Consider the following 12,460-nt stretch of genomic DNA (forward strand, 5'->3'; position numbering starts at 1 on the left):
CCGCAACAAGAGAAGCCACCACAATGAGAAGCCCACGCGCCGTGACAAAGAATAGCCCCCACTCACCGCAACTAGAGAAAGCCCGCGCGCAACAATGAAGACCCAACGCAGCCAATAACTGACTAACTAACTAACTAAATACTCAATGTGATTTCAAAAAAAGAAGAGAGAGAACATGTTTAGGTGAAGTAAGCTGTCTAGGATCACACAGCCAGTATGTAACAGATGTCAAAGTATAAACAAAGTTCTGTGTTATGTTTTAGTTTAGAAATTCTCAGACTGACTCATAATTGATTCAAACTTGTTACAATCTTCTGCAGCAGAGAGGCAGCAAATTGTAACTGCTTTCACAAAATTAAAAGCTGCTCTTTTTAAAACACTGCTTTTGAAGAAAATGTTAGAGAGGTAGGAAAACATTTTACAAAATCAGAAATGTCACTTTGAATTTGCTTACATCTGAAGTGATTAACAGTAACTGCAGTTTATGAGCTACTATTAGGTTCATGTACTCAAGTCACATTTTATGGCTTTTCACAATTAACTAAATATCTTTTACAAGTATGAAGTTTATATTCCAGATCCATAAGCACAGGCCTTATATTAAAAATCATTTAGGGCTTCCCTGGTGGCGCAGTGGTTAAGAATTCGCCTGCCACTGCAGGCGACAGGGGTTTCAGCCCTGGTCCGGGAAGATCCCACATGCTGTGGAGCAACTAAGCCTGGGCGCCACAGCTACTGAGCCTGAGCTCTAGAGCCCGCATGCCTAGAGCTTGTGTTCCGCAACAGGAGAGGCCACCGCGATGAGAGGCCCGCGCATTGCAATGGTTACCCCCCGCTCCCCACAACTAGAGAACGCCTGTGTGCAGCAACAAAGACCCAACGCAGCCAAAAATAAAATAAATTAATTAAAAGTAGATTTCTATAAAAAAATTAAAAAATTAAAATCATACAAGTTTTTTTTCTTTCCATATCGATTAAAAGAAACACATAATAGAGGAAATCTATAGTGTATTACTTGGGAGAATAGCTTCAGTCTGATTAACAGATGTCTAAAATTCCAATTCAGTTTTCTTATTAACACACAGAGAGGATTTAAATACAGTACCTGCACAAAGAAAATACTTTTATAAGGAGGTGGTTTCATAGTTTTTGTTTCATTAGAGCCAACGTCCTTCTTAAAGGGAGGTTCACATTTCCAATGTCCTTTTCAAAGCTGGGCACTTCACAGTGTATCAGAGATCTTTGCTCACTCATTCAACAGAATGTATTGACCATGTACCATTTGAAAGCTGCTAGGCTATGGGACATGGGGAAAATTAGGTTGTATAAGATACAAATCCTCCCCTTAGGGCAAGTGAGGGAAAATAACACCCAAATTTATTGCTCATCTACCATGTACCAAGTATGATGATAGATATTTTATATCTATTACCTCGTTAGAATCTTTATTTATTTTTGCTGTGTTGGGTCTTCATTGCGCGGGTTTTCTCTAGTTGCAGCGAGTGGGGGCTTCTCGTTGCGGTGGCTTCTCTTGTTGCGGAGCATGAGCTCTAGGTGTGTGGGCTTCAGTAGTTGTGGCACGTGGGCTCAGTAGTTGTGGCTCTCAGGCTCTAGAGGGCAGGCTCAGTAGTTGTGGTGCATGGGCTTAGGTGCTCCGTGGCATGTGGGATTTTCCCGGAGCAGGGCTTGAACCCGTTTCCCTTGCATTGGCAGGTGGATTCTTAACCACTGCGCCACCAGGGAAGTCCCTACCTCGTGAGAATCTTAAAGTTTAGAAGGTAAGACATATGCAGAAACAATAATATACTTGACATATATTGAGTCCTCAATTAGTATTTGTTGAATGAATGAATGCAAAGAACATAAGAGATCTCAAAATAATTGCCCTTGTTTCAGAGTCCCAGAGAGATTGAGAGGCTCCCTTATGTGGTGGCTTTCCATATCAGAGACCAAGTTTGGGTTGACCATTTCCGAGCTGTGTAATTAAGTGATCCTGGTCAGGTTAGGCAGTCTGAATTTTGATTTCCTAATCTGCAAAGTGGGTAAAATGCCTTCCGTTTCTCACGGTGTTGTTATAGGGGTTGGTGATAAGCTATGTAAATTTCCCCACCTAGAAGGCGATCAATAAATGGTAGCGGGCTTCCCTGGTGGCGCAGTGGTTGAGAGTCCGCCTGCCGATGCAGGGTACACGGGTTCGTGCCCCGGTCCAGAAGATCCCACGTGCCGCGGAGCGGCTGGGCCCGTGAGCCATGGCCGCTGAGCCTGCGCGTCCGGAGCCTGTGTTCCGCGACGGGAGAAGCCACGACAGTGAGAGGCCCGCGTACCGCGAAAAAAAAAGAAAAGAAAAAAAAAATGGTAGCAACTATTACCATTATTCAATTTATTATTAGACTGATACACACTAGCCATAGATCTAGTGTTCTTTCCATAATTGTCTCCAGTTACGTAAACGCACTTCTTGCAGACGCATTTAAGGACCCCTAGAGACTCAGGGATCAGTGTTTTTATCTGGTCAGGAGACACTGGCAATCTTCATTTGGAACAGAGCAATAAATAGAGCGGAGTTTGTCCAAGGTTCACAAACAACGCTGTCCCTAGGAGCTTGTCTCCAAAGCTCTTTTACGCCCCTTTACCGACTACAAAAAGCCTCTCACTGGCTTCTCTACAGCAAATTACGTTCACTAAGCTACTGCGTGCAGCGCACTGTGCCAGGAGCTGGAAGCGGGCTGGGTACAGACGCTTTGTCTGCTTTTACTTCACGGCTTGGGGGAACTAAGCCCTCTTTCCTGAGGTACTGCTGAACTGATTCGCACGCAATCACCCTACCCCCCCAAGACTAAAAAGGTATCCCCAAATCTCTACCCAGGCACAGACGCCACCGCCGGCACACCCCAGAGACGAAAAGCAAGGACTTCTCGGAAACTGACCTTTCACCTCCCCTCTTGCCTTACCTCAACTCACCAATTTTGACGCTAGCTAATAAAGCGACGAGGAATCCTAGAAGGCGGAACTTAGTGGCTCCCGATCTACGCTGATTGGACTGCGACGGCGCGAAGGGGGAACCGCGTGAGCCTGCTAGCTACACCCCCTCGGTGGGCGGGGAGAAGTGGGGGCTGCGCTTGCGCTCTGGGCGGCAGCGGAAGTGGCTGGGGTGGTTACGCGTGCGCGGTGGGCGGAGCACGGCTTTTCCAGCTCCTTTGCCAGCCTAGGTCTTCCCAGTCTTGCCCAGCCGGTGTGGTGCTCGTGTTTCCCCATCTCGTCGTGGAGCGTCGCTGCCGAGTGGGCGCTAGTGTTCGCGTCGTCATGGCTGGTTACGAATACGTGAGCCCGGAGCAGCTGGCCGGCTTTGATAAATACAAGGTAGCGCGGGCCCCGCGGACGCCACTCTCCCTGCTGGTCCCGGCCTCTCCTAGGCGCCTAAGGAGCCGGCGCGGTCCGTGTCACCTTGTGCCGCGTGGCTCCGGGCAGGCTGGCGGGAGTTTCTCCGTGGGTCCTGCCGAGTGCTGGGGCTTTGGGGTCGGGGAGCGTGGGAGCATCCTAGGCCCGCCGCTCCGACTCGGTACCCTCCCGGGGGATTGCCTTTTCCTTAGGAGACCGGTCGACGAGAGTGGAGCGAGAGAATTCCTTTCGCTTCTTTACTTCATCATTATTATTATTTTTAGTCCCCTGAGAGGTGATGCAGTTCCCTTCTGTGGTGTCTTAATTGTCTTCATTTCAATGAAGAAGTTTCTACTCGGCTCTCTTGCGTTCAACTTCGGAGATGGAGAGAATCATTTGGCAGATGAGGCCCGGGGAGGGAGAGTGACTGCTGGGGCCAAACTGCTGATGCGCTCGCTTCCACTCCCAGCAAAGAGGCGCCTGGGCGGCCAGTGAAGTACGTGTGCACAGGCAGGAACTGGAACTGTGTAGTGGAAAGAGCGCGGGCTTTGGAGTACATATAAACCTGATACCGAACCTGATAGCAGAATCTAATTTCTGTATTTGGCTTTGGGCCAAATAATAGTCTCTACGGTGCAGAGTGATTATGAGAATTGGAGAAGCGCCTAGTACATAATGGGCCTCCAGTAAATGCTGGTTGTTCACTTTCCTTAACGTACGGTTCTCCTCCACGACTCCCTTATCAGTGAATGACTCCACTGTCCGTCCAGTCAGTCGCCCAAGCCCCACATCTGAGCAGTAACCTTTCGTCCTTGCTACCTGTGTCGCTTTCACTACTGAGTCTACCCCACCCACCAGCCGGTGAATCACCAGGTCCTGTATGTTCTGTCATTTTTAGCCTAAAGTAGAAAGATGGTTCCATTACCACTCTCCCCACATATACTTTAATCTTTTCATTTTAGAATGGTTCTAGAATATTTTAGAATAGATTTACAGAAAAATTGTGAAGATCGTACATACAGAGTTCCCATATACTCCACACCCGGTTTTCCCTGTTATTAACATCTTATGGTACATTTGTCACAATTAATGAACCAATATTTACACATTATTATTAACGTATGCGCATACTTTATTCAGATCTCCTTAGTTTTCACCTGATGTTCTTTTTCTGTTCTGGGATCTCATCCAGAATACCACATCACATTTACTCATCACGTCTCAAGGCTCCTCTTGGCTATGACAATTTCTCAGACTTTTCTTGTTTTTGATAACCTTGACAGTTTTGAGGAGTTCTGGTCAGGTATTGTGTAGAATGTCCCTCAATTGGGATTTGTCTGATGTTTTTCTCATGATTAGACAAGGGTCATGGGGTTTTGGGAGGAAGACCACAGGGTTGAAGTGCCTTTCTCATGGTGAGAAGAGTACATGTCATCATGTCATCGGCATGACTTATCACTGTTGATGTTGACTTTGATCACCTTGCTGAGGTAGTGTTTGTCACACTTCTTTTTGAAAGGAAGTCAGTATGCGCAGCCCTCACTTAAGGAGTGGAGAGTTACGCTCCACCTCCTTGAGGGCAGAGCGTTGACATAATTTATTTGGATTTCTGCGTGGAAGATTTATCTTTTCTTCCCAATGTATATTTATTCAATGATTTATTTATATCAGTATGAATTCATGGATATTTATTTTATACTTTGGGTTACAATCCAACACTACTTGATATGGTTGCTTACGCACATCCACTTTTGCCCTTCCAGTTCTTTCTCTGTGCTTCGTAGTGATCTTTTAAAAAAATGTGCATCTGGTCACATCACTCCTTTGCTTAAAATCCTCCATTGTCTTCCCTTTGCTCTTGGAATGAAGTCCAAAAATCCAGAACATGATCTGCATGGCTCTGAATGACCTGGCCCTTGTCTGTGTCATCAGCTTCATGTCATGCCACTCACTGTCTACCCCTCCCAACATTAGCAGCCGTCTCCCTCGTCCCCTTTTTTTCAGACCTTCAAGTAATGTTGTTATGTCTGCCAGGAATGTAGCTCCTCGTTTATGTTCATCTTCACATCTTAAATATTCCTCAGAGAAGCATTCCCTAAGTATCTCATTCCCCTTAAGTGTGCTCTCACAGTACCCTCTGCTCCTTGATGGAATTAGTTCTTTAGGTGTCTCCCCATTAGAGCGCGGTACCCAAGTGGTTAGACTTGTCTTATGGATCACCATGCCCTGAGCACAGTGCTTCTGTGCATAGGCATGCAGTAAACATTTGTGGAATGAATGAATAACTGAGAAGAGTCATAGTGGATCTTGTCAAACTGGAATTGGAATAACTGTAAGGGACCTTATAAGGTCACATAGTACATTCCTCTGCTTTCAAGCAATATTGTGCCATACCATTTTGAACTGAGGTGCTGACTTGTCTGAAAATTTTAAGTCGAAATTTAACCCAATGCAGAGCTTTCACTAAAGAAGGTTATTAACCTAGATACCTCTTGTTTTCCCTTAAGCTCTACCACCTTTCTGTTACCTCTTCTGCACTGTAAATATTGACATACACAACTTTTTCTTCCTTACTAGGATCTGGCTTTCTGGTAGGTGCCAATAGACTAGCTGTTTCATTTGCAGCAGTGTCTGTAATAGGGAATCTTCCTTTTTTTATATATATATATAAGCTGTCTTTCCTAGATTTATATTTCTGACTAGATAGGTGTCCTAATTTACAGAAAATTTTAGTGTGATTTTTCCGTTCCTATTTTTCCCTCTTCCGTGATCTGACTCACTTCCTGTGTCTGACAGCAGATTTCCTATCATCTTGGAAAACAAAGGTCAATTTAACCATCATCCAGTGTTCACTAAAACGTAGTTTATTGATATTATTTTAGTTATAATGAGGCTTCCTTTAAAAAACTGGGGGTGGGGGTGTGTGGCACAAATTTATAACCTTAAGTTCTAGTAGAAGGTTCTTTACTCAGTACTGTGTTCATATTAAAAAAAAATATGAATCCAAAGGTCCAAAGGAAAAAAGTCTGTGTGGTCAGTTTAACTGGAACATGAATTGCACCTAGAGACCTTTTCTTCCTGAAGATCACCCATTCCCATTATGTGGGCTTCGACAGTGAGTGCTTTGTAAATGCTTATCGCATTAAAACAGCTTTTGAGGAAGATCATCCCATAAATGGGTAAAGACCCAAAACACTCAAAAGAGATTTTTATTCCCTGATGTGACCCTGTATATTAAAACAAAGAGTTGTAGAGAAAAATTGGTACTATAAAAGCAGCTGGTGGAAAAATTACTTTTGAACCAGGTTAATTTCTTTATCTTCCCTAGAGGTACATCTGAGGAGCTACAGTTGGAAACCTGGCGATTATTCAGAATAACTCCTGAAAGGAGCGCACACATAGCGTAGTAATTAGCTTTCTGTAGTAAGAAACTGTTAAGACAGTTGATTTTGAGTATAGAAGAAAGCATGGGATGGATTCTGTGTTATATGCTCTCTAAACACTTGTGTTCTTCATTGTGTTACCCCAGCCTTATCAAACAGTTGAATAATTAGTTGAGTGCCCTCTCTGTTAGGATATGAGCTCTGGGAGGGCACATCCTACAGCTCTCTTGTTCAATGTGACCAAGGTCTGGCACATGAACAGAGTAGGCATTTGACAAATATTTGTTGAAGGAATGCAAGTGTAAAAGAATAAAAACCATTTTGGAAGTATGGTAAAATGGAGCTGTGCATCTCCTGGAAATTGGAAGGATACTTTTGTATTTTGAATGTGAAGATGTCGAAAGTTTAACCACCATTGTTCTCTGTTGCTTATTAATGTACCTTCAGACAGTTATGTTGAGGGATTTCACTCTCATGAGGCTTATCATTCCTTCTCTCTTATCCTATCTTTAGTTGAGGGATTTTCCCACTTATCTAAGGGTGAAACTTCTATTGTGGTATACCTAATCTGACCTAAGGAAGGCTTGGTTTTAATTGATAGTGTAGCAGCTAGTTTCAAATTGTATCATATCATTTTGCTTCAGAGAGGAAGTGTTCTGTGCAATATCTTGTTTGGGTTCAAGAATATAATTTTATGATGAATTGGTTTCTGCTATTATGGTAGTTAGTTAACTTGACTGTCAACAATAGCCTGATTACAGGAATTGTGATAATTGTGAATTTAGGTGGGAAGGAGAGGCTGCATATATCTTGATGGTAATGCTAAAGAACTGGAATCTGGCCTGCACCCTTACTGGTTCATGCAGTTTGATTTTGTTTATTCAGTAAGCATTTATTGAGGGCCTGCTCTGGGTCAGACATGGCACTGGGGCTGCAAAATTAAGCTAAGCTAGAATTCCTGACTTCAAGGAACTCAGTTTGGTGGCATATGGGCAAGGAATTAAACAGATATAAATAGTTAATAAGTACAGTTAGGTAAGTGTTGGGTGCTGTGGGAGAGAAGGAAGCAGCTCCAGGGAGTAAGGGTTAAAGCTGAGAAAGGCTTCAGAGAGGGGATGGAGGGGAAGGCAGAGCTCAGTCTAGAGGATGAAGCTGAGTAGGCCTCAGTTCTTACCAGGTGAAGAGGGGAGAAAAGGCATCCCAGAACTGGAGAGCAGTGGGGTGAGTGCACAGAGGTTGAGGCCTGAGAGTATTTTCTGGGAACCATAAGATGTTAGGTGTTGGGGCTTAGTGGTGGAGTGTCAAGAGAAGAGACTGGAGAGGGAGGCGGGGCCCCCTCAGAGGGGGATGATTTGATGTAAAGGATTTCTGGATTTTACCCTGTAGATCATTGTTTCTGTGGTCCAAGGACTATTGGCATTAGAATCACCTGGGGAAAGTGTTTAGCCAATTTCTAGATCCATTTTGGGAGGTTCAGATCGGGTAGGTCGCTGTGATATTCATGTTAGACACATACCTCAGGTAGTTCTTAGGTACATGGTAATGCTATAGATTTGGGGAGCCACTTACAAATTTTAAACAGGATCAGATTTTAATTTTAGGAAGCTCACCCTGGCAACTAGAAAATGAATGGAGAGCAGGGGAGGTAGGGGTGATCTGGAGATCTTTTAGGATCCTCCCAGATAAAACTGGGTCAGAAATGAGGAAGGCTTGAATCAAAGCAGTGGGGATAGAAGGGGAGATGGGAATCTAAAGGAGGTCAAAACTGGTTAACCTGCCCACTGAATTTGGCCAGCAGATATATTCAATTTGGCTCACACCTACTTTGTTTCAAAAATTAGTATCTTCCCCATAAAAGCCGAGATTTCTGGATTCTCTTGAAAAACTAAAATAATGGATAACATAGGCCCTGAACTTCTTCCTGACAAGAATCTCCTGAAGCTGAATAGTGCTTGCCCTCTTCAAAAAGAGTATTTGTGATACAGCCACTATGGAGAACAGTATGGAGATTCCTTTAAAAACTACAGATAGAACTACCATACAACCCAGCAATCCCACTACTGGGCATATACCCTGAGAAAACCATAATTCAAAAAGAGTCATGTAGGGCTTCCCAGGTGGCGCAGTGGTTGAGAGTCAGCCTGCCGATGCAGGGGACACGGGCTCATGCCCCAGTCCGGGAAGATCCCACATGCCTCGGAGCGGCTGGGCCCGTGAGCCATGGCCGTTGAGCCTGCGAATCCGGAGCCTGTGCTCCGCTACGGGAGAGGCTACAGCAGTGAGAGGCCCGCGTACCGCAAAAAAAAAAAAAAAAAAAAAAAGAATCATGTACCAAAATGTTCGTTGCAGCTCTATTTACAATAGCCAGGACATGGAAGCAACCTAAGTGTCCATCAACAGATGAATGTATAAAGACGATGTGGCACATATATACAATGGAATATTACTCAGCCATAAAAGAAACGAAATTGAGTTATTTGTAGTGAGGTGGATGGACCTAGAGTCTGTCATACAGAGTGAGGTAAGTCAGAAAGAGAAAAACAAATACCGTATGCTAACACATATATATAGAATCTAAGGGAAAAAAAAAAAGGTCATGAAGAACCTAGGGGTAAGAACCTAGGGGAATAAAGACACAGACCTACTAGAGAATGGACTTGAGGATATGGGGAGGGGGAAGGGTAAGCTGGGACGAAGTGAGAGAGTGGCATGGACATATATACACTACCAAACGTGAAATAGATAGCTAGTGGGAAACAGCCGCATAGCACAGGGAGATCAGCTCAGTGGTTTGTGACCACCTAGAGGGGTGGGATAGGGAGGGTGGGAGGGAGGGAGACGCAAGAGGGAAGAGATATGGGAACATATGTATATGTATAACTGATTCACTTTGTTATAAAGCAGAAGCTAACACACCATTGTAAAGCAATTATACTCCAATAAAGATGTTAAAAAAAAAAAAAAAGGGTATTTGCTCTCTAGTGTGCCATTTCCCTACCAGTCCCTGTGCTCTATGCATGTCTGCTTTGTTCAGTTTACCTGCCTGATCCCTATGTACATTTGATTGTGATCCTTGATTTAAGATTTTAAATTGACAGAATGCAGTAACTGACTAGCTGGAAGGGGTGAAGGTAAAAGATGCGGAGGAGTCTGGGATGAGTCAGGTTCTAGGAGGATGATTGGGCGGATAGAGGCAGCAGTCCCTGAGGTAGGGGTTTTGTGAAGCATTAACTCTGGTAATAATGACACCCAGCATTTGCTGAGTCTAAGAGTTAATCCTCGTGATATTTCAGTGAGGAGGTATTTTATTAATATCTCATCAGCAACCTAACTCATACGAGATTGGTCCTTACAGAACAGAAGAAAAATTATAATTTAAATGATGAATGATGCTGAATCTGGCAGAATAACAGTAATCTTTTGCACAGGGCACTTCTCTTGGACAGGACCATGGGGTAGACTTCTCTTGGAAGGTGTGGTTTTTGGACTTGGAATTAAAACAAAGAAAATTTCATGTTCTAGAGAAATATCCTTTGTGGATGAAATGTCCCCCATTAGAGGACTGTTTCTGTAATGATTTCAAAGACTAGAACACTTTTCCTCCAGAGTCACAGGGGAAACAGAAATTCCTGATCTTTTGATTTTCACTTGTTATGACTGCAGGCCGACTACGATATAATGTGTTGATTATGGCATTAGCTAGATATGTTACAGTTAACTCAAGCATAACTTATCTTTAGTTGTGCCTTGGTCTCCTTAAGTAGATGTGGGAAACTGGCCTCTCCCACTTGTAAGTACATTAGTAAGGCTTGAAAAGTATTTTAGTCGTCTTAGATATAGATTTACAAATGTCTCATAGAATTAATTTTGCAGTTGGCAGACAGAGGAATCTTTCAGAAGGAGTGAGAGAAAAATGGATGGGAAACTTCTGCAGAGTGAGAGAGAGAGAGAGATTGTTAGGTAGAAGGTTACTCCAATTCTAGGTACTATTTGGAAGAAATGAATTGGTTCTTAAACTGCTTTCTGAAATATCAGTTCACTGCTGATGACTTGCTTTTGTAACTGCTGTAATGCTTAAATGTCAAGAACTTCTCTGCTGAATAAGAATTTGCCCGGCACATAAGGGAGAGAGGGGAAAGGTGTTTCAATCAGAGAGTCTGATGGGAACCAAGGCACAGAGCCTGGGAGGACCATGCTAAATTAGAGGCACAAGGAAGTGGAAGGTGTGTGAGGGACCAGGCTGAGCCTGATGAGCTCAATGAGGGGAAGTTGCAATGGCAAGAGAAATGTCACTGTAAATACCCAATAGTGATCATGATAATGATGGCAAACATTTATGTAGCATTTACTATATGCCAGGCTTTCCTTAAGTGCTTTACATATATTGTCTCATTTAATATTCACAAGGGCTTTGTGAGGTAGAGGTACTATTATTTTCCCCGTTTTACTGAGACACAGTGTTTAAGTAACTTGCTCAAGGTCCCACAGCTGAGATTTGAACCCAGGCATTCTGTGTCCGGAGTCCACGTTCTTCATGCTATGTTGCCTTTCAATTCTAAGAATGACGTATAAACTCTGCTTTGTAGTTACTGGGTGTTTTGTGCAAAAGATATAAACATTAGAATAAGGACTTTCAGTGACGTGCTTAATTGGGTTTGTGTCTAATGTCTACAGATGGGGAAAATGTACAGTGAAAAAGGAAGAACTGACTTTGTTTTCTCTTCCCCCAGTTTTAAATTATTCGTAGGGACAAGTGGGCTTGTATTTGCTAGTCTTATATTTAGTTGACTGTTAAGAACATTTCATTCACTATTAGCTCTAATTGCGGTAAATGGCTTTTGATTAACTAATTAGCTTTGGGACTGATACTGAGTTAAATAGAAGCCACATCCTAGCTTTGCGATCTTGAGCATAACTTAGTCTCTCTAACCAGGTTTCCTCATCTGTGAAATGGGGTAGTACCTGCCTCATAGGATCGTTGTCAAAATTGAATGAATTAATATTTGTAAAGTGCCTGGCACTTAGTGATGTGTTAGTGTTAAGTAAATAAAAAATAAAACTTGACATTAGTGCTTCTCTGCTTGTGAACATTAACTGTCATATAACATATACACACATACTCACACCCGGGGAGGTTATACCAAGAGAAAGGATGTTTCAGCAAAGGGAGAGTAAGTAAGTTTTTTCAAATACCACTTCCCTATTTATGAATCTGCAGTACCTCCCACATATTTATCATGTGTTTGATGTCGAGATTCCTCAGCAAGGATTTCAAGTGCCTTCACTAAATGACCCCTCCTTTTGTCTTATCCTCTCATCTCTCGTTAGTTTATTATATGTTGTTTAAGCCTAGCAAGCAAACGTCTGTCCTCAGGACATGCTTGTTCTTGTCTTACTGCTCTAGCTCTTCTCCAGTCGTCTCTCACCACCTTCTCTCCTCTGACTCGTTAGCAGATATAAATGACAGTATTCACGGAAGTGGGATCTCCTTGTCCACTGAGTCATGTTCTCTGTGGGTGTAGTTCATAAAGTCTTGTATTGATTAAAAAGTACTTTAAGAAACTTTAAATTTCTGTCTTAGGGTTAATGTAATGCCCCCCCCCCCCCCGCCTTTTTCATTTTCAGTTCGACTTGGTGTTTTTCTTTCTTGGTAGATTATTACTAGCACAGTGCCTTGCATTTAGTGAGTACCTGCTGAA

The 12,460-nt window shown here is 43.1% G+C and overlaps 1 protein-coding gene across 2 annotated transcripts in view; it reads left to right on the plus strand.

Moving 5' to 3' along the window:
- The first annotated feature begins 3,183 nt into the window (after positions 1–3,183).
- SELENOI (selenoprotein I) overlaps positions 3,184–12,460 on the plus strand; it is a 45,444-nt gene continuing 36,167 nt past the window's right edge. The window contains exon 1 of one of the 2 annotated variants that reach the window (XM_060116664.1): positions 3,184–3,360. In XM_060116664.1, coding sequence (XP_059972647.1) covers positions 3,304–3,360 — 57 coding nt within the window. In that variant the 5' untranslated portion in view covers positions 3,184–3,303. The remainder of the gene's footprint in view (positions 3,361–12,460) is intronic. The other variant, XM_060116663.1, reaches the window with a different exon arrangement.

The sequence above is a fragment of the Mesoplodon densirostris genome, chromosome 14, assembly GCF_025265405.1.
Source record: "Mesoplodon densirostris isolate mMesDen1 chromosome 14, mMesDen1 primary haplotype, whole genome shotgun sequence".
NCBI lineage: Eukaryota > Metazoa > Chordata > Mammalia > Artiodactyla > Ziphiidae > Mesoplodon > Mesoplodon densirostris.